This window comes from Lygodium microphyllum, chromosome 4 (assembly GCF_053477565.2).
Source record: "Lygodium microphyllum isolate KBCC chromosome 4, Lygodium_microphyllum_v1.1.10, whole genome shotgun sequence".
NCBI classification, from domain to species: domain Eukaryota; kingdom Viridiplantae; phylum Streptophyta; class Polypodiopsida; order Schizaeales; family Lygodiaceae; genus Lygodium; species Lygodium microphyllum.
Genome location: NC_141138.1, coordinates 144,345,324 through 144,367,717, shown reverse-complemented (window position 1 = coordinate 144,367,717; position 22,394 = coordinate 144,345,324). Strand labels below are relative to the sequence as shown.

General features: G+C 42.8%; 1 protein-coding gene across 1 annotated transcript; it reads right to left on the bottom strand.

Moving 5' to 3' along the window:
* Positions 1–1,671: 1,671 nt before the first annotated feature.
* Positions 1,672–22,000, bottom strand: LOC148037722 (Major facilitator superfamily protein). The gene is made up of 7 exons (XM_087676676.1): positions 21,718–22,000; positions 9,636–9,763; positions 9,124–9,345; positions 6,508–7,221; positions 6,140–6,337; positions 2,419–2,556; positions 1,672–2,323 (listed from the first exon to the last, which is right to left on the bottom strand). The coding sequence occupies exons 1-7, from the start codon at positions 21,793–21,795 to the stop codon at positions 2,059–2,061; spliced, it is 1,743 nt and encodes a 580-aa protein (XP_087532802.1). The 5' UTR covers positions 21,796–22,000; the 3' UTR covers positions 1,672–2,058.
* Positions 22,001–22,394: the final 394 nt, after the last annotated feature.

Below are 22,394 nucleotides of genomic sequence, written 5' to 3'. Positions count from 1 at the left end.
TTTGCATCACCATTGTAGTCCCACTTTACAACACTGCCTGTTGAAAACTAAGTTCTCAAGATTCCCTCAACTCTTTCACATTCGGTGGCAAAGAAAATCCCTCGGTGTATCACAGTTCCTTGCATGATTCACATAAACAATCAAAAACTCTATATCCCTTTGCCATCATGGCTTCTAATCCTTACATAAACTAAGCCATTAAGAGTTTTTGAATGCTCAATATGTGAACAACCATTTGCATAGACAAAAAAGCCATACTTTTCACCACAATAACTATGGATATTCAATCATTAGTATAATCTTTTCGCATCATATGGAGTCATCAAATCCCAAATTTGAAGAAATTATTTGTTGCAACTTCTAGATCATGCTCCATTTCAATGGAAATGCCTTTTGGTGTACCCTTGGCATGATATTCAAGCACCCACAAAAAGGTTGTCTAGGTTTTGAGTTTACAAATTTGTGATATTCAAGCACCCACAAAAAGATTGTCGATGTTTTGAGTTGCAAATTTGTGAGAAGAAAGATGACACATGGTCATGGAGAGAATCGGTTTAAAAACCATTATTTGCTTGTAAATAAAATGTGGTTGAAAGGCTTTATTAGCTCTATTGCATAAAGGACTACAACTAACACAATATGAAACAAATTGATGTGACTAAAGCACTCAACCATCCATTGGTTTGCATTTAACAATATTCACAACATTTGGTTTCAAGCAAGAATGTAAAGTTTGGATCTATGAAGATAGCAATACGGCCTCTAAAAATGTATATTGAGCAAAGAACGATTGAGAAGACTTGTTTGTTAAGATGGCCTCTCAATGTACTACTCTACACTATAGCAACTCATCCACCTATTGTTACAAATGGATACTCACTACACAATGAAAACTCTATGGTCACAAAGTGTGAAATAGACTGAATTTGGATGCTCAAGCTCTTTTCAATTATTCATTTTTGTTCCTAGAAAATTCTCAACATGATTTACATGTTCAGATACTAATGTAGATGTTTGGAGAAGCTACAAGCCTTTTCATCAATTCCAAAAGTCCATTTTACTTTCACTTAGACAAAAGCATTAACATGCACACTACTCCACCTACTAAGTTTGTAAGATTTCTTTTTGTCATTTTGACGATATTTCTCAATGTGTGGTATTGACTTGGTGATGCACACAATTCATGTGAAATGGATTGATATGGCCTCAATATGTGCAATTGCAAGTGGTCCAATATCGATGGCATAGAGATTGTTTTACCACCAATATTATGGTCCGAAGGACAAATAGCGTATTTCACATCTGGAGTTATGGAATAGATGTGCAAGTATAAAATGTGATAAAAAAACTATGCTTGATAAGCATGGAACTATCTAATATGAAAATATCATATGCGAGCAAGAAAGCCCCAAGAAAGGTTGACTTAAATACTTTCCTAGCAGCACATACCCTAGTTTTCAAGTGAACTCTATTGGTGAACGGCAAATTACACAAGGGAAGAAATGACAACTTTTGACAGCTATTGGAATGTTCTTAAAGTTCTCTGCAAGGAAGGGAAGCTGAGCTCTTTGGACTATTTGGATTGATTTCATCAATCTCAGTAGATATGTTCTCCATGCTTTTATTTAACTCTATATTACGATTAGCCATACTAGTAAAACACAGCTTTCTGATTATGTAATTAAATCAGCCACAAGTAGCAAACTTTTTCAAGATACAAACATTGTTGAACTTGTCAAGCAACAATGAAACTCTTCAGATGTAAGCATTCATGTTCACCTCTTATGAATAGCCTACTATCAATCATTATACACTTCTTTTGCTGGCACGTCATGTGTAATTAACATTGCACATGGAGCAATCATGATTGGACACAATAGCCCAATGTAAATAAGCATGGGCATATCCCAATGGTGCTTTAGTTGGACCTATAATACATGTGTAGTTCATAGAACAGTGTGAATTCTTGAGTTCTTTTGTTGCACTGCCCTTGGCATGTTTAGACAAGTTGCAAAAATTAAAGGATTACAAATATGGAGATCTCAATCTCTGATCAAATTACTGAGAAGATACCCCAGTAGCCTCAGTAGGTATCAAATGGAGGAAAAAGATGGGAATAAGTGTACAGAGAGACTGAATGCATATCCCTGCACCGAAGTTGTCAAATTTGCCTGACGATATATCTAGGGCAGAGGCAAGTGCTGCCCCAAAGAATGAACTCAGGGTTGTCCCAAAATTATTGAGAGACATAAATAGAGCAAAAAGTGTTCCCTCAATTCCTGGTTGACACAATCTTCCAGACACAACCAGAAAGGGCATAAACCTACAAGTCAAAACAATAAATAGAAAAGTTAATTGACAAGGCCCAATATTTAGTAGTAGCAGTTCTGGAAATTGCAGAGGGAATAAGGGACATACTTGAACTGATTAATAGCATCTCCCAATACCGAAGCTCCTATAACAAAAGCTTTGCTTGGGATGTGTAACCAAGTATTTAGACCAGTCACAAGGATAATATCAGAAAAGGTGACACATGCTAATGCTATGTGAGTCCACCTGTGGAATGAAAGTTCAGCTCTCTCTCTCTCTCTCTCTCTCTCTCTCTCTCTCTCTCTCTCTCATAAAGAAGTCTGAATTAATGAATTGAAACATATACAAAGGGCCTTCTGGCCAACCAAGCACACTCTCAAAGACAAGTAGAGAACAGCACATGGAGCCAAAAGGCTATTAAAAACACAAGGCTACAAGAATAGAAGGGCCCCTCTCTTGCCGCCCCCCCCCCCCCAAAACGCATACTCATCCTAGTATTCTGCTGTATGCAAATGACACACTCTCATGTACCCATCTTAGTTCCCACTGTATGATGATGACACGTACTACTCCCTGCAGGTCTACATCAGTATTTGGATGCCTACAAACCTTCTGCATAGACAGATACCTTTGAATGGACCTTGAGAAGACAAATTTCGCAGTGTTAAATACCAAACCATTGGGTGGCTAGATCTGAGCGCCAGTTCACTTTTGGCAGTGAGCTGATTGAAATTGTTGGGTCGTATATCTAACTGGGTCTGACCTTCAAAGGGCCACAATTGTCCCTGCAAGGAGCTACAGAAGCCAGGCTAGCACGAGGCTTTGCAGCACCAGGTACACACTTGAGAGGATAGCAACAGGAAACTTTTCTCTTTATCTTTTTTTGCAAATAAAGTGTGGCTAATTATTTTACTTCAGAAAAAAACCTGAATACAAGGAAGTGCTCCTGCTCAACAGACTAGCTGGAGCCAATGCAGAGTCAAAGATATATTAGATGTACAAGCCTCTCGGGGCGGTCTAGGGGGGATAGGAGCAAGAGGCCATGGAGGATGGGTGTATCGCCATCTAAGGCTGCCTGCCTGCATCACGAAAAACAGGTCCAGGCCACCCCAACTGCACATGAAATGACAACGGAGCTCCTGACGAGCCCTTGACTCACCCTGCATTTGGTCCCATCGGCCGCAGAGGGAGTGGATGATGGAGGTCCAGAGCTCTGCTAAGGTCGCCTGTACCGAAAGTCTCTCTCTGCCAAAAGCCTCCTGACACTGCACCTTCCTCTAAGGCTAGGTGCAATACAGCAAAGGATGCGGCATGCTCCTCACATGACCAAAGGTAGTGCTTTGGGGTTTCCAGAGGCTGCTATGTGTAACGCTTACAACCTCTCTCCTGCATCTGGACTAGCCAACTTCCCACCACCAAGCCTCCATGTGCCACCAACCATAGGAAATACAATACCCTCCTCAACCCCCAGCTATCCCATAAACGCCGCCAGAAGGTCCGTCGAAAAGGCTCCGTGATGCTGTGCTCCGCCCAATGCCTGCTATGTGATGGTGCCCAATCCATGTCTTCCTACATCAATACGTGTTTGCCAATCCTGGTGGTATACTCCAAGAACCTCGATGGCTTCTTGGCGACCACAGTGGCCGGCCATAGCCACTCTCCTGGTGCCATTCCAGCTCATCAAGTGGCTTGCCCTCCCAGATCCAGAGACCCCCCTCCCTGAGATCCTTCCAGAAGACATAAGGGTCCAACCACCATGTCTTCCCCTGAAGGCCAATCACCCAAATCCTCCTCCATGAAAGAATAGCTATCCCCTCATCCTGTTGCCCTCTATGAAGGGTCAGACGCCCCCCCCTCCTGCACGATGAAGGTCCCAGGTGGAGCGCCGCCCACTCTACTTGCCACCTATAGGGGGATACTTGCTGGTGAAAACCTAGCGGCCCATACCTCCCCAGGCTCTATCAGCTCTCATATCAGTGGAGCAAGCCACTCCTAAGGTATTGCTACGTCTATCTCCCTTCTCAACTCCACTCCTCTGGCATCCTCATACTCACTGCAACACCTCCTCGTCCACCATCCTGTACACCTCCCGCCATGTCTTGATGGTACGAGCTAGGCCGGCCTTCCAACTAGCCCACTGGATGTGGGGGCACTCGCCAATCTGTGCCCCTTCCCGATCTCTGACTTGGGGGTTCCAAATGACCGACTAACAATCTATCTCCTCCTAGCAGTCTCTAGGGTGCTCTAGATTAGGGCCTTACAGAAGCCCTACAACACACAGAGCAAGCTGCATAAGAAGGGGGATCTGGGCTATCGTGAAGATCCATCCAACACCCAAAGGTAGCGGAAACTCTCCGCGCTTCGCAACTCTCAGGTAGGACCATGGGCCACTGCGAAAGAACTCCTGTGGTAACAGTTGTGTCTGTCTCGAGAAAGTGTGACGGGCGGCAAGGACAAATGAGCTGGTGGCTATGTGGGGAGGGCAAGACTGCTGGTGCGAGGAGGATGTAGACGTGTGTGGTTCATCACCTCAACTTACGTGCTCTGCTTAGGAACGGGCGCTCACCCTCCTACTCCCTGCTGTCGTGGCTATGTCTGAGGAGCTAATTACCGCCTTGGCTCCGAAACGCATGCAATCTGCTGCCTGATGCCCAAAGTCATAGCAACGCAAACACTGCCCTGGTTGCCCAGTCACAATGACCTGTTGCCTAAAAAAGTGGCCTCCTGCCTCAATCTCCAGGAACTTTGGTACGCTCTTTGTGTCTTTCACAAAGAGCGACAGCGCAGGATTTGGGGCCCCCGGGGGGTGGGGGGGGGGGGGGGGGGGGGGGGGGGCTGCTGGATGTCAGAGAGGAGCCAGGGCGGGAGGGGTTAACGAGCATGGGCAGCGCTGTGGGAGGCACCTCGATGGCACGACAAGCTAGCGGGGGGGGAGGTACAACGCGTCACGGGAGGGGAATAGGCGGGTGAAACAGTTGGGTCCGGGGGGGCACTGCGACAAGTCGACGGAAGAGACGGGGGAAGTAGCAGGAGATGCGGTGGCAGTCAGTGATGACGGGTGACGGAGTTTATGCCAATACTTTTCTCTTATCTACCTTTCCTCATGTACCAAAATTTGTTCTAGAGCCAGAATCTCATCCAGTTCCACAACTTTAGGCTATCTCATCGAGTAAATCCTAGGCACATCTCCCTAAAGGGTCTTAGAAGGCTCACATAAAAGGCACTAGGGATCTTCCAATGATCCAAGAGCTTTAGTCAATAACCTACTCCATTGATCTTTAGCAAAACATTTGCAGCACGAATCCAGCCACCCTCTGCAAACCTAAAGCATTGTGATGGTATCCAACTGTTCTCAGAGGCTGCTTTATGTTTTGCCTGAGTCCCTAAGAGTCCTTAAAAAGCATCCATCTTTTGAATCAGTGCTAGCCAGAGAAAGTCTTAACTGCTTTCATCTTAATATCAGAATGTCATCACCTTCAACTCTAGGCCTCAACTGCTTTGAAACACCAAAGGCGACCACCATGCATCATAAGGAATCCATCCTCAAAATTGTATAACACAAGTTACTGTCCCTTAAACAACTTATCAAAGATGCTTGCACAATTATTCTCTTATGTCACAACTACTTGCAGCACAAAGAATTATATCAAAAAGTATATCTACCTTGAGCATCTAAAGTTTGCAACATGGTAAATTCGAAAAACAGAAAGCCAAAAGCATTCATCTACTGTTGACATTATGACATAATTTGAACAAGAAAAACAATGATCAAACTTTGATTTGATACACTACCAGTATTTTAAATCACAAACATAATAGTGTAACTAACCAGAAAATCTTTCTCAGCTTAACATGCTTCAAGTATCGGTTGTAAATAAATGTGCCAAGCATCAAAGCTCCCCATCCAACTAACCGGGATGTCCCCAAGAATGATGCATCCAGATGAAGAAAATCAGTCTGGTAATAGAACATAATTGTTGAAAGGCTTGGGATGCAAATTTGAGCGAGAAAAAACCAAAGCATTGGCCTGCAATGACATTTAATTGTGTAAGAAGAAACAGAAGAAAAAACAAACGTCAAGTAGATCAAGCAGTGTTCATTAAAAAAATATACTGCTTACAGAGCAATGTTAGACCTTGAATGGCACTTCAGTACCTTTTTTTTTTAAATTCTAATTGAAGAGGGAAAGAAACCTACTGTAGAATGGCTGGTTGCCGTATGGTCTGAAAAAGTGTCCCAAATGTCCCACTTACTTTCCTTAGCAGGGATCTATCATGTGTGCTGGATTTACCATCATCTTTGTACTCGCTTTCTCTGTCAATTGTATCCTGGCCACCCTTACGTTTTCGAAGGCCATCTTGATGGAACTGCTCTTTTTGATCTGAGCTCTTCAAAAGAGTATCCCCTCCTTCGATGTTTTTGTGCAAAGAATTCAGTTCTTTGTCTTTAGAAACTCCAACATTTTTGGCATCTATCTCCACCCAGTCACCATCGTCATCAATCAAGTCTCTGGTATATGCATCATCCAAACTAGTGTCTTCCTCCATGCCACCACTACTTTTCCGGCTGTCATTTCCCATTATCTTAATCTTTTCATCTTTATTTGATTCTTCACATCCTTGAGATTCACCTTCAACTCTCTCTGAGTTGTTTGGATCACTCCCAAACTTGGACTCAATAATTTCTCCTTCAGCATCCTTACTTTCAGTTTCTGTTGCCCCACCCGTCAGATCACTTTCATCAACCATACCACTAGCAACAAGCTGTAATAGAGGAAACAGTGAAAAGAAAAGAAAAATGCCCTTTACATCAACTGCATATAGAGCATATCCGCCTGCAACACTGCCAGACATGCCTCCCAATGCCATGGCAAACCATGACAGAGACTGAAGATCTCCCGCATACTCAGCCCTGCAAATTCCAATTCAAAGTTCAGAGGCAACACCAAATTTATCATTAAAAGCAACTGAAAGATCCTGACTGTATCCTTAAAAATCTTGATAAAACCCTGAAACTCCCACCAGCAGCAGAGGTTGTTCAGCAGGATTGCTCCAATCAGAAAGGCACACAATACGGGCATTTAAGAGACCCAAAAATATCTCAGATATTCCAGACAATATAGAAGTTTGCTATCCAGTGATTGAAAGTTAACGAATTTCTTGACCATTGACATTTACAGGTGTAGTGGATAACTAAGATTGGGAGGTCAGTCATATTATCATCAAATTAAACTCGGTATGCTCCTGATTCACGACAGAATTGTGGGACAGACTAATTAGTCAACATAGCATCAAACTTTTACCTTGCTGTTCCCAACATGTTCATGAGGGGTAGATACGTACTCTGCTATGTTAGCTTGATTTGTCACCTGTCTCAGGCATGGATTTCACAGCAGTTCTTTGCAACACAATATCCATCACGATTTTAGAGAGTTGTCCCAGTAGATACAGGTTTCCGAGCAGTTATTTGAAACATCAAGATCAAAGGAGAAGAGTATATTGTAGAAGGGTAGTGCATTTTTATTATTAGTACTGCAGATCACACTCACAGTTGAAGTCTAAATTATGAATTTCCTCATAAACAACACCAAGCTAATTCTAACATTTCGGGTGGAAATATGGGTCTCCGCGAAAACAGGAAAATTTATGGTCATATTCAGCTGTTTCTTGAGAAGGATGTAAAGGTGTTGTGGGCTTCTCAGAGACGTAAATTGATTGCAACAAGTAGAGATTGGTTCATGTTTAAAAATCACAGCTTTGCACAGATAGATGATTTAGGTACCAACATAAGTAAAATAGGCTCCTTTTTCAATTGAATGGTGTGGTACCCATGTATTAACATATGAAGTAGAAGCATAAGATTCAAGAATCAAGTGCTCCCCTAAATAAATATGACTTCAGCAATTCTTTCTGAGTTGGATTGTAGACTAACTTTCTTCTGACATTTTGATCATCAAAAATGGCCCATTTGATTTGGATAATCCTTTTCTTTCACTCAAGGGGCAAGCTAATAGTGTTTTTTTACTAAACCTTCTGCTCACTAGTTACGACATTTGTCTTCTGCGTGTAAACTGAAGGAGTGTGCCTATGTCAGACAAATCAAGACAAGTAGAGATGAGCATGGATGTTGATTCATATGATCATTGATGAGCAGAGAAGGCCAATCTAGAGTTATGCGGTCCGATGCTTATAATTGCTCTATCATAGAGGCGTATTGATATGCTGATGTATACAAGTTGATAATTGGTCTAATTGCAACGTTACTTACTTGAGCCAAGTATGGACAAAGCCAAACTAAAGAATGGCACACACCCTGGCCCACAAACTGGCTTAATATCCTTATCAAGCTCCGTGGGGGAATCTGCTTGGATGGAAAGGTAATGAGGGATATTAGTGCCAAGTATCTTTATCACAAGAGAGAACAAATTCCTTGGATTTTCCAACGAATTCACCTTGGAATTTTCAACTCAGTTGGCATTTTGCATTTGTTGGCATGTGCTCATTTCATGTTAAGTAAAGACATGAAGAGGCGAATATTGTCTATGCAAACCACTGCACAGACACCAAATCAAAAACTGCCCACTGTACACATAATAAACACACACATGCACCCACCCACCCCTTTCTTTTCTGCTGAAACCAATGTTTTGATTGAGTTCATTGAAAAGGGGGGTGATGTTACCAGGCTGGTGGTCAGCACCATGAAAAGTTATGAGAAGCATTGGGAACGCACCCATTACTGGCATGCCAACACACAAGTGCGGACACATGCAAAACACATTTTTACTAGCAAGTATAAAGTGGAAGATGGAACCTTTCTTTTCTCGCTGCCTCTGCAATCATGGCATCTATAACGACATCCGCCATGGCTGCACCCAGGTTTTGTGCTGTCAAAAGTACCGTCAAATACAATGAAGACATTCTGATAGGCTCAAAAAGCCCAAGAAGAAGCCAAGGAATGAATGAAAGAATGCCAGAGATTATCAAATAAGATACTCGTCGACTTCCATTGATCGGTATGCAATCAGAAAAAATCCTGCAGCAAGTCATCAAATCAGAGGTCAAATTCTAGATTCTAGACTACGAGCCATATGAGCCATTGTTTCAAAATTATCTGCAGCACGAGCACATAATGCAACTATATCCAACCTGCATCCAGAATTCAACAAACAGTACATGCATGCATTGACAGGCAAAAGTGAAGCTCATAGTTAGCATCTGCAGCACCAGCACATAATGCAACTATATCCAACCTGCATCCAGAATTCAACAAACGGTACATGCTCATAGTTAGCAACACATTGGAGAGGAGAAGTACTAGCTTACCCATATATTGGCTTCACACTCCAGGGCATAAATGCTATTGATATCATAAACTGAGAGGCTGATGGGCTGAGTTTCAGGTGATCCTTGAGTAAATAAGATATGCTCATCCATGGTAAAGATCGAAATCCCTGTAAATGAACTTCCTTGATAAGGACCGCAAATCCATTATGCTTGAAGATAATTTTAACTAAATTTGAACTTTATGAAAATCCCTAACTTGTCTCTTATACAACATGTAATGGTAAGAGCCTAGAGGTCAAATGCATATGAGGACTTTCTTTTTCAATGCATAAAATCTTAAAGTAATCAAAGGGGCAAATGAAACAAACAAGAGATAACAAGCAAAAAGAGGGTTATTGGGTTGTTTTTTTTTGGGGGTGGGGGGTTTTTTGGTCCCTTACATGGATTATGGATGATGTTTTAGGTGGGTCCCCCGACCTTGAGCTATCTACTTAGCATTTGATTTAAGAGTGAATCAAATGAGCAAATGTGACTTGCACATGTGAGATACATGTTTTCACAATGTAGAACCTAGGACCCCAAGATATCAATTGTTGGTGCCAAAGGCAAAAGCGTGGTACCTAGTATCGAATTTTGGCCTAGACCATTTAATCAGCCCTTAGTGCTAGTGGCAACAGTAAAGAATTGGCATTAATTAATTCATTAATACATGTTCCAAGCTAATGAGTGCTCAAGATCACTTAAGTGATAAACTGGCCTAACCAATTTAATTGTTGGCCAATCAAATTATTATTTTGTGCCATAATAATTATTAAATTAATTTAATAAAGCTAGATAATGCTGAAAAATATTTTGGAAGGCTACCACTTGGCAAAACTTGCCCATACAAGTAGAAAAAACGTTTTTAAAGGCTTTTCTTCACCGAGAGAGAGAGTGAGTGAGTGAGTGAGAGCGAGCATTTTGACAGAGAAGAAAGTTGAAACAATGGAGGAGTTGTTTGTTGCAAGCACCATAGTTAGGGGGCATTTGCAACAGCCATCACGGGAGACTTTTGGACCAAGCAACTACAACCCAAGGTCTTATGGATGTAAGTGACAGCATCTAGCTCTAGGTGATAATAGTTTTGGGAGGTCTCGGTAGTTTGTGATAGCTTCCATGGCTATCTAAACAAGGCAAGAACTGATTTTCTACAGTTTCCCGCAACAAAAATCAGAATTTTCTCTCCTCTCAACATTCTTCTCTTTCTCCAACCTATTCCCATTCTTCCTCAGCAATTTCCAGCAAAATCATCCAACAGGGGTGGAGACTGATCTCTACTGTAAACCCTAACTTACAACAAAATTTAGAATTTGACAACCACCTCGGGAAGCATGCTTAGAATTAAGGCTAAGACACTTGAATTTCAATCACTGAAATTCAATCATTGAAATTCAAACCATTTCAAGATATTCAAGTGGCCATTCAGGCAGCAAATGTTTAGGACTAAATTCGTCACCCAAGGAGCACATTTGAAGGCCAAATCCCAAGCAAAGCAAGGGGCAAATTGGTTTGAAGGCTTGCTTGTGATTCTTGACAACAAGAGGCAATTGGAGTGCGAAGGAGATTCAAGGAATCTTAATGTATTCCATCCAAATTGCAACACAGGTTAAACAAATACCACAAGGGGCCAACTGGGTATCTATTGTCCAAGATTAAGTGGTAAATTATGCATTTCAATTTTATGTTACAAATTGCTTGTGGTAATTGTTGATTAATCAAGTCATTACCACCCTCTCCGAGAAGGAAGGCTGGTTTCATGAGCACCCTTATTGATGTGTTCATGCACCACACTTGGGGGCTATCCATTGTATCTCAGTTTTTGCCATCAATACAATTGACTTTTGATCATGTGTCCAACATAGTAGCAGATCTCTATGTCTTCCAATATGAGGAGAGATCCTATTGCAAAGAAGTGGAGGAAACCACTTGCTTTTTGCCGTTTGTTGCTGTGTCTATTTGGATAGCAACCAGTTCAAAGTTCTTGGAAGCCTCTATTGACAAAGAGACTACGTTTTAGAGCAAGCCTTCCACACGGCCTATTGACCCACCAAAACTTGCCTTTACATTATCCTTTTTTTTGGGCAATTTCTGGTTCACTAAAACAGCCCTAAAAAGGTGTTTTAGCCATTTTATACAGCAGTCAGTGTACATATCACTCATCATCCTTGTGCCCCACAATTGCATGAGATCATCTTCTAGCCACATCCACACCATCCCTCTAAAGTGAACCTACAGTCAATCATTACCACAACAAAATCAGAAACAGACCACAAATAAACACCAAGGCAAAGTACACAGCTACACTGGTCAATGGGAGTAAAGCACATATCACAAAACATTGTGTCAACGACATGAATGGACCACAGCATGTGGCAACATTAGAACTAATGGAAGCAAGCAAAGCAAATACACACACCACAATCATAAATACATATTGTAGATGCTAAGAAACTATGGGGAATAAAGGCCTCATGCCTTTAAATGTGCTCGGGTGTGAACGCACCCTTAGCACTTGTACTTACACATATATATCTAGATTCTATCTAAAAACCTAAAGGTACACACTCGTCATTGTACCTAAAAACGTGCTCACTCTCTACTCTGCTCGCTCTCGCACTCTCTGTCTCTCACTGCGCGTAGGACAATCTGTCTCGATCGTCGTGCTCAATTGGTCCCTACAAACTGGTATCAGAGCCAATGGCTCACTCAAGCTGTTGAGGGGTAGATCAACAGGTGTAACAGTCTTGTGGACTGTTGAGAGGTGCTGGCGACACGCAAAGTCTCGTGTAACAGTCTTGTGGATTGTTGAGGAGCAAGCGACATGTGGCAAGTAGAAGAACAGACAATCGAGCTGCGTGACAGGTAACGGGTGACAGTCGCCAGTCGGACAGAACGGGCAGTAGCAGGTGTGACGGGCTGCAGCTGGTCGGGGGGCCAGCATGGACCACGGCGACAGCAGGCATAACGCAACGGGGCTGCACAACAACAGCATGTGTAACGCGACGGGCGACGGGTCATTCCGTCACATGAACAGGACAAAAGGTCAACAGACCCCCCGTCACGTTCCTAATTTTTTTCTTTTTTTAAAAAGAAAAATTCAGATTCTACCCCTTTCTTGATGGGGTTTCGCGCACGCAAGCACAAAGTCTCAGATCTGTGCAAAATTGACCCAGAAATTTGGGGCTTTTCTTGAATTTGAGGATCTCAACACAGAATTGGACAATCTGACTCAGAAATTGCAAAGTCGGTGCACATTTGCCCAGGAATTTTAAGGCTTTTCACATTTTAGTGAAATTCTTTCAATTTCACTGAAATTAATGCACGCAAGACTCGAAAAATTTGGGGATTTGTCCAGATTTGGTGTGAGCAAGATGCAACAGTGATATCTGTCTCAGAAATTGCAGTTTTGTCCTCGACATTTGGGGCTTTGAATGTACATGTGCAAATTGGGCTGAAATTAACCCAATTTCTTGACATTGAGGCACATTGGACCCTGTGCAATTTGGGGCTTTTGCAGTTTGGGCAAAATTCATGTAGCATTTGGTCATTTTATGTACATGTAGGTTGAATTCCGCGCAATTTGGACATCAACACTTGGTAAAATTTGGGCGTTTTGCTGAAATTGCTTTATTTTGGCAAAATTGGATTGTCCTATGCATGATAGAGGAAATGCAGATGTGTGTCTGACGCTTTGAGCACAAAATTTTGGGGCTTTTGACTATTCATGTCAAATTTTATACCCGTGGGTACATGTACAACAAAAATTGCAGCTGAAATTTCGGGATTTCTCATGTAATGTGATGCACATGCCCTTGGAACAGCTGTAATTAGTTGGATAATGCTGAAGCACATGGTTTGGTGCTTTTGAAAATTTAATTACAGATCTGAAATCTGTACTTTTGCGTGGTCATTTATTGCTGATTGGTACTTGTTTGTACCTTGGTCACTTGGGTGACGGTTTGGGCTTGCATTTGCTGGTTTTTTTGTCACATTTGGGCTGAAAATCATGGCTGGTAGCAATGACAGCAGTAATCCGATGCACATAAAGAAGCTTGAAGGCACACATAATTTTGCAGTGTGGCAAAAACAATGCTACAATATCCTGTTACAAAAGAAGCAGGCAAAGCCGATCAAAACCAAAGGGGCAGAGCCTACGGACATGGATCAAGACGATTGGGATGAGTTGAATGAGCTTGCACGCTCAACCATAGAGCTATCGATTTCTGATGCCTTGCTCTTCAACATTGAAGGTTTGGATTTTGCATATGCTATATGGACTAGACTGGAAGAACTGTATGCGCAGAAGAGTGCTGCAAGCAAAGTGCATTGGCTGAAAAAGCTTATGGATTTGCGTATGCAAGAAGGTACAGCAATGTCTACTCACTTGAGTGAGTTTAACTCCATTTTCAGCCAACTGGTTGCCTTGAAGTTCATGATTGATGAGGAATTTAAGGCTACTTTCTTGCTTTGCACTCTACCAGAGAGTTGGGATACATTCAGGACTGCTATGACCAATTCTAATGTGATCCTTTTGTATGCTGATATAGAGAGTGCTCTACTTATGGAAGAGATGAATCAACAGAACAATGCATCCAATAACAATAAGTCTTCCAGTGCTTTGCATACTTGGGGCAGATCACAGCAAAAGGGCAAATATGATGGCAAGGGACGCAGTAAATCACATGGCAAAGATGTTGTATACCATCATTGTGGCAAGAAGGGTCACTTTAAACATGACTGCTACAAATGGAAGAAAGAGAAAGGAAAAGGCAAGAAGACAGATAATAGCAAGGAAGAGAAGAAAGACAGTCAACCTAAGAAGAGCAGTGTAAAAATTGAAGAGGTGAATGTAGTCACTCATAACAGTGACAGTGGGAGTGACGTACTCTTTGTCTCTTCACACTTTGGTGCACATGCTTTACTTACAGATACAGATGATGACATGCATACTTAGATTCTTGATTCAGGTGCTTCCTTTCATGTCACCCCTCATCGTGAGTGGTTTTCCGCCTATACAGAAGGTCGACATGGTGTTGTCCATCTTGGGGACAACTATGCATGTGAGATTGCAAGTATTGGGAGTATGCAATTACAGTTTCAGCATGGCTCTATCTTTACACTTCAACATGTGCGGCATGTACCTCAACTCAAGAAGAGCTTGATTAGCACAGGGCAGCTAGATGATGATAGTTTTCATACCACCCTTGGTGATGGAAAATGGAAGATCTGTAAGGAATCTAGGGTTATTGCCAGAGGTTGCAATAGTGATACTTTGTATCCACTTCATATATCTAGTGTGCTGTCAGAAGTGGTGCAGCAATGGGAGCATAAACAACATGCTGAAATAAACTACTGAAACACAAGACAAGAGAAAGAATAAACACAAATACAGATGAGAACCCAGATGTATGCCCGGGAAACGGAATCCGTATCGAACACGAGACAGCAATACACAACAGTGAGTCACTGGCTGTGTGGGCACCCTGGCACCGGTTCCTCTCTCCTCAGAAGAATCCACAAATGATGGCTGAAGTACACAAGAGAAGGAGGAGCCCTAGCAATATATAGGCATAAAATGGGGGGGAGCATTAAATGCACTTAGCCAGTATTAAATGCTCCCTAGCCCTAAAAAGGGCACCAGAAAATGCCAGAAAAAAATACAATAAAAAGGCCACAGCCTCTACAGCACAGACTCACCCTGAGCTAACTAATCTGCTAATATCCTCTCTCAGATCAGGGGTGAGTTGATACAATTCATTAGTACAATGATAGGGAATCATAAACTATACAACATAGAACCACCAGAAGAACCATGGATATCCAAGCAGTGAGTGACCAGCCCACCACCAAGATGCCTCGAAGAGTATCTAACGTCGATGTCAATCATAACAGTACCACCTGAAAATAGAAAAGAATCATAGCAGCTCTCTGTGTTATGTCACCTATGTCACTCAAGACATACAAGACTAATCTACCAAACATATCTATGAACATGTGACCATGGAATCCTAGCCTTCGGCCAAAACCGCCAAAGTGTCCTCTCATGTGGGCTCCAGACGAAAGCCTCCCGCTCTATGTCAAGTAGCCAGCCCATCATGAACCTGGATGGCAATCCTAGCTCCAGGATTTGTACCTGCCAGACTTAGATAATGCGTCAGGGAAGTCCCTCTCTGGATCCTGTGCATCTGTATAGACATATAGATGAAGCACAGCTGCCCCATCTCACCACCCTCTCACACTCCCTCTCTGGGCACTGGAGAGTTGTGAGGGATATCCGCATCACCACCACCAGAAAGCAACTAAGGAAGGGGCCACTAAGCCCTTCCCGCGATCCGAGAAAGAGGATCCCTTCCGCGCCTTGGATTCCGCCTTGGCTAGAGGATCAAAATCGAAATCTGAGGCAAATGATGACTCGTCGGAGGAGTCTGCATCTTGCTTCGTCTTTTGCTCCTTTGTCTTCCTAGAAGCCGCTAACTCTTTGCAATCCTTCCATAAATGACCTTTCTTGCCACAATGGTAACACTGAGCCTTCAACTTCTTCATCTTTGAACCCCTCTCTGAAGCTGTAAAAGCCTCACCTGGACCTCCATAATGTGACGAAAGCCTCCCTTGTAGTCGTAAAGTAGCCTCACGCTCAAGTAGCATGGAGGATATGTGAAAAAAATTGACAGGAGTCGTAGATGTCTGCGCTCGTAAAGCATTCGCCACTCCATCAAACTCCCGAGGAAGCTTGTAGAGTACTGTACCAACAAGATGTGCCTTTGATAGGGCAGACTGCATAGTACGAAGCTGGTCCTAGAGTTGGGTAACACGAAGTAGGAAGGATTGAATCATATCTTTGGATTCAAACTTCAGTTGCTAGAGCTATCCATAGAGAGTAACGGCCCGCATGGTGGAAGGAGCCTCGTACATCAACTGTAACCTCTTCCGCGTCCTAAAGCTTCTTCACCCGCCGGAGGCGATGAAAAAGCAAAACCTGCACTTTTAGGTTGAAAACTCAAAACTTTCTCCGCGTCAAACAGCAGCAAATCCACCACCTGTACTCCTTTCCTGTGCGCCCACACTCGTTTCAGCCTTGTTCCAAGGCGCAGCCCTCCTGTCTGCCCTTAAACGCAAAAAATGCAAATTTGTGTCGCGATGGAAACTCCACTTCAGGTTGATTATGCGCTCAGTCAGCCCTCAAACACTGCTCTGATACCATGTCAGAGTGCAGCGGTGCGGAAGCGTAGGACTGAGAGAGAGAGAACGCAAAGAGAGAAGGGATAGAAAGAGACAGTGTACAATGAAGATCTGCTGTATAAAGAATGCTGAATACAAAGATATACACGGGCGCAGTGCGCTGGACTGCGTGTCTCCACCTCGACGATGCGACCTGCTGTCCACCTCGAAGTCTGCTGCAATCTGCACTATCTGCTGTCTGAAATCTGTGAACAGAGACAGAAAACTGCACAGCACCGGTCTGTAATCTGCGACAGAGAAGAGTGGGCAGACTGTTAGAAACGTCGGCAATATATAGCTGAAAAACTGCCTGAAATGGGGCGCCAGAAAATAGGGCAGGTCGGCTGCATTAAATGCAGCCGACTGGGCTGCAGGCAGTCGGACTGCCACGTGGCAGTCCGACTGCATAGTCCGACTGTGCAGCCCAGGATTGCCAGTCCGACTGTGCAGCCCAGTCCGACTGTGCAACAACATGGTCACGCACATGTTTGTTAGAGATCATTGCCAGGCAGGCAGGATTGCCTAGGCTGCACAGTCCGACACAGTCCGACACAGCCCAGGATTGCTAGTCCGACTGTGCAGCCCAGGCAATCCTGCCTGCCTGGCAATGATCTCTAACAAACATGTGCGTGACCATGTTGTTGCCGTGACCGAGCAGCCAAGCATTTCTTTGTGGCATGGCCGGTAGGGACACATGAGTCAAACAAGAATGAAAGTGCTTTCTCGTTTGGGTTACTTGCCTTGTCTTCGTTATGCTGCATTACCCCATGGTTTTTGGACAAAGGCTATTATAATAGCCGTTCACTTGATTAATCGGTCACCAAACAAGTCTTTTGGGGAGGGGGAGGGGAGTTCCCCAAGAAGTGTGGTCGGGCAAGCCACCTTCATATGCTCATCTGAAAGTGTTTGGCTGCGAGGCTTTGGTGTACATTTGTAAAGAAAAACGCAACAAACTTGAGTCAAAGTCCTGTAAATGCATTTTCCTAGGATATGGTGACGAGGGTGAAATGAGATATAAATTGTGGGATCCCGAGAAAAGGAAAGTAGTACGTAGCAATGACGTTATCTTCCAGGAAGATCGCATGCACAAACAACCCGAAAAGACTGAGGAGGTCCGTAGGGTTGTATTCCGGGAAGAAATACCTTTTGGACAGCAAAATGTGCCCGTTGTACAACAGCAAATACCTGTTGTAAATGAACCTGTAAATGCAGGAAATGATGCTAGAAATGATCAGCCAACTATTGCCCATGAAAATGAGCCATTACATGTGCAGGAACAGCCAAGACAGCAAGCTGTTAATGCTGATTTGCAGGCTGAAATGCCAGGACAGCATGCTGAAAATGGAAATTTGCAGGAACAGCCAGCAAACAATGACCATTGGATTAGGAGATCATCTAGGACTACTAGGCAACCTGACACGTTTGTTCCTGGTGCAATTAATGTGGCTGATTATGTTATGTTGACAGAGTGTGGTGAACCATCTTGCTTCAAGGAAGCAATGGACAGATAGGACAGCAAGAAATGGTATAAAGCCATGCTGTCAAAGATAGAATCTCTTGAAAAAAATGGCACTTGGGGCTTGGTGCAGTTGCCTAAAGGATAGAAAACCCTTCCATGCAAATGGGTTTATAAGATAAAGGTCACTTCTGGTTCCTCACCAAAGTACAAAGCAAGATTCGTTGCAAAAGGGTACAAACAGGAACATAGAACTGACTTTGATGAGATTTTCTCTCCTGTATTCAAGATGACTACATTGAGAACCATTTTGGACTTGGTTGCAGTTGAGGATATAGAGCTCATACAGATGGATGTAAAGACTGTGTTTTTACATGGTGATCTTCATGAAGACATATATATACAGCAGCCTGAAGGGTTTGTTGAACGAGGGAAAGAAAAAATGGTATGTAAACTCAAAAGGAGTTTGTATGGGCTGAAACAAGCACCAAGAGAATGGTATCATAAGTTTGATACATTCATGCAGTCCCAAGGCTTTCATAGAAGTCAATTGGATCACTGCTTGTACACCAAGAAGGCAGCCTAATTATCTTGGTTTTGTATGTTGATGACATGCTGATTGCTAGCAAGGATACTCATGCCTTGGATTCATTGAAGCAAAGTCTTCATGGCAGCTTTGGCATGAAGGATCTTGGTGATGCAAATCACATTCTTGGCATGCGATATCTCTAAAGTTTTGCAGCGTTTTAATATGGAGGGGGGGAAAATAATTGGGGTTCCATTGCCTCCATATGTGAAACTTAGTGTAGAGGATAGCCCTACATCTGATGATGAGAAGGCTGAAATGGCCAAGATACCATATGCTTCAACTATTGGCAATTTGATGTATGCTATGGTTACTATGCGTCCTAACATTGCCTTTGCAGTGGGAGTGGTTAGGTATTATGAGATACCTCAAAGGCACAAAGGAGTTGTGCATCTGCTTTGGAAAGTAGAAGGCGTCTGTTGTTGGCTTTACGGATGCAGACTATGCTGGTTATACGGACTGCAGGAAGTCCACTTCTAGGTATGTGTTTACTTTCACAGGAGGAGCAGTCTCTTAGATCTCCAGGCTACAAAAGTGTGTTGCATTGTCTACTACAGAGACAAAGTATGTGGCTACCACTAAGGCATACAAGGAGGCTTTATGGCTTTCATGTCTGATGGGAGAGCTTGGCATCACAGAGTTACCTGTTCTCCATTGTGATAGTCAAAGTGCTATCATGCTAGCACGGAATCCTGTCTTTCATACAAAGACAACACACATACAGGTGAAGTACCACTTTATTAGATTTGTACTTGACAACAAAAGCATTGAGCTTGTCAAAGTGCATACAAATGATAACCCTATAGACCTTCTCACGAAGGGTCTTCCAGCAGAGCAGTTTGCTCATTGCCGACAGATGATGGGAGTTGGATAGATATATGTATTTCAGCTTTGTGCATACCTAGACTTAGCCTATTCTTTTTTCTCCTCTTAAGGCACATTGCCTTTAGGTGGGAGGTTGTTGGAAATAAAGGCCTCATGCCTTTAAATGTGCTCGGGTGTGAACACACCCTTAGCACTTGTACTTACACATATATATCTATCTAAAAACCTAAAGGTACACACTCATCATTGTACCTAAAAACGTGCTCACTCTCTACTCTGCTTGCTCTCGCACTCTCTCTGTCTCTCACTGCGTGTAGGGCAGTCTGTCTCGATCAGTCCCTACAGAAACGTAGCCACCGGCCAAGATAGATAGAGGTACTGAAGACCAAATGCCAAGTAGGCTTCAAAATGCCACCATAGGTTTCAAAACGCACAACATAGGCTTCAAAACACAAGGGTAAATGGAAGACAGCCCCACTATCTATATTCAAAACACAAGGGTAAACGGAAGACAGCCCCACTACCTATCAGCATGCACATCCAATTGACAAAGCTTAATGGACCAAACGTGCACAGAAATGCAAGACCTATTCACACGGAAAGGATTACACGAAGTTAGTCCCCGATCACAAAAACACAATCATAACTCCTTCAACCAACCTAAACATCTGATACAATGTTAGAAGAGCAAAACAAGCAACGGGTCACTAGGGATACATGAAGCTTTGTCCAAACTAGGCACCTTAAGGGTTTTTGATAAATGGCCAAAATTTATACACACGTGCAAATGGCCAGTCAGACTGATAATTTTTTTCCTACAATCTCTACATAGGCCTACTTATCAGCACTCCATGGTCAACCCATTCAGCATTCATTGTGTCTCACTTCTCTTTCACTGTCCACATTCAGCTTGTTTCTGCTCTTTTGACATTATCCATTCATAAAATTCCTTCTTTGTACAAGTTATTCCTTCCTCCCGAATTCCCAATAATGTTTTTTCCCAAAATGCATGGAGTATCAAGACTCTTCAAGCCCAATGGCTCCAAATGCAGAGGGTGTTCCTAGCCATCAAGGCTCTCCCATACAATTTCATGCTTTCAAAGGGTTTGAAAGGAACCTGAGGAAACAAACATTGATATTTCACGAGCCAAATGGACAACTTAATTCAAGGTACTTGTTCAAGGAATGGATGCATTGAACAGAAGTCTATGATGGTCATCATATGTGGACCAAGCTGGCCACCCCAAACATCAATTAGATTTACTACGGGATTTCACAAGAGCCAGTATTAGTTTGCTATGTGTCAGTGTACTTTCCAGGTGATATATGTCCCTTAGCAAAAGCTTTCTAGATTTTTCAGGGCCACTTAATCATACCACCCAGCTGCTATGGTCCCGCTCAATATCTGGCTCCCCTTGTGGATCATCGTGCATTGTTTCCAGCAAATGTGCCATATCCAAATACCCAAGGTTGTCTGCTAAGAAGAAAAGATACTCCATACCTTGGTGATTGGTTGCCTATACCAGACCATCAAGCACGCTCTATCTGGATTACTCAAGGATGATCCACGAATGAAGTAGGCCATCCCTCGTGGCATAATTTAATCCCCTCCCCAGAAGATTGTGTGAAAAAAATGTGGAACGGCTCATAAGGGACAGCTGAGCCAAATAAGGCGCAGCTGATCTACCTGTCGAAGTCGATAGTGCAGCTTTAGGGTGTACATGAGGAGGTGATCTCTCACGCTAAACCAGGTAAAGAGCAACATTTCACAACCCAAAATGAAAAGAATGTTTACTCGAGGTATTTTACTGATCCAATGCCTCAACCCAAAATGAAAAGAATTTGTATTCTTTAGCCTTGCTGTAAAGGAGAAATCAGCAAGGCTAAAGAACGGAAGAGAAGCCAATTCAAGGCATCCAGAACCTCACAAGAAACACAACAGGAAACTAGAAATCCAAATAAAGAACAAAAACAGGAGAGAAAACAACAAAACCCACCTGAGTCCAATAAACAGTGGCGATGAGCAATAGAAAGGGTGTCCCAAAGCTCCTGTTGAGTCGCCCAACCCATCTCATGACTCGATCAAAGAAAACGCAATAATGGCTGAGAACTGCCAAATGAGATGATGAGAACTGATAAGAATTGAGACTATTATGAGAGGCTGATCATCATGAGCCTTCGGCTGACAAGCTTCTGTGACAAAGTGATTGCCGCAGGAAAGAGAAAGGGAGAGATACAAAGACAGAATGCTTGGTTTGAGAAGTCGGCGAACTTCAATTCGTTCCGAGAATGCTCTCTTTCTCTATATATATATATATATATAAATATATGCACATATCGCTAATTACTTTTCTTGTCTTTTCTTTCTTGCGTGTAATTCATGGAAAGCATTTTCGGCCAATTCCACTTTCGGCACCCTATAAAATTGGAAGAAGGGCCTAAGGGTTCCTTCACATAAGCTTAAATTTTCACGTGCGCAAAGAACGTGAGTGACGCTTCGTAGCTTCGTGAAGGAAACAAAGTTGCTATGCGCTCACTTCTTCCTCTGAGATCTCTCTCTCTCTCTCTCAATTTTTTATCTACTTCAATTGCAACTCGAAATCTTAATTTTTTTCCAATAAACTCTCTCTCTCAATTTTTTTCTCTCTTTCTTTTTACAAGTACAACTTATGTG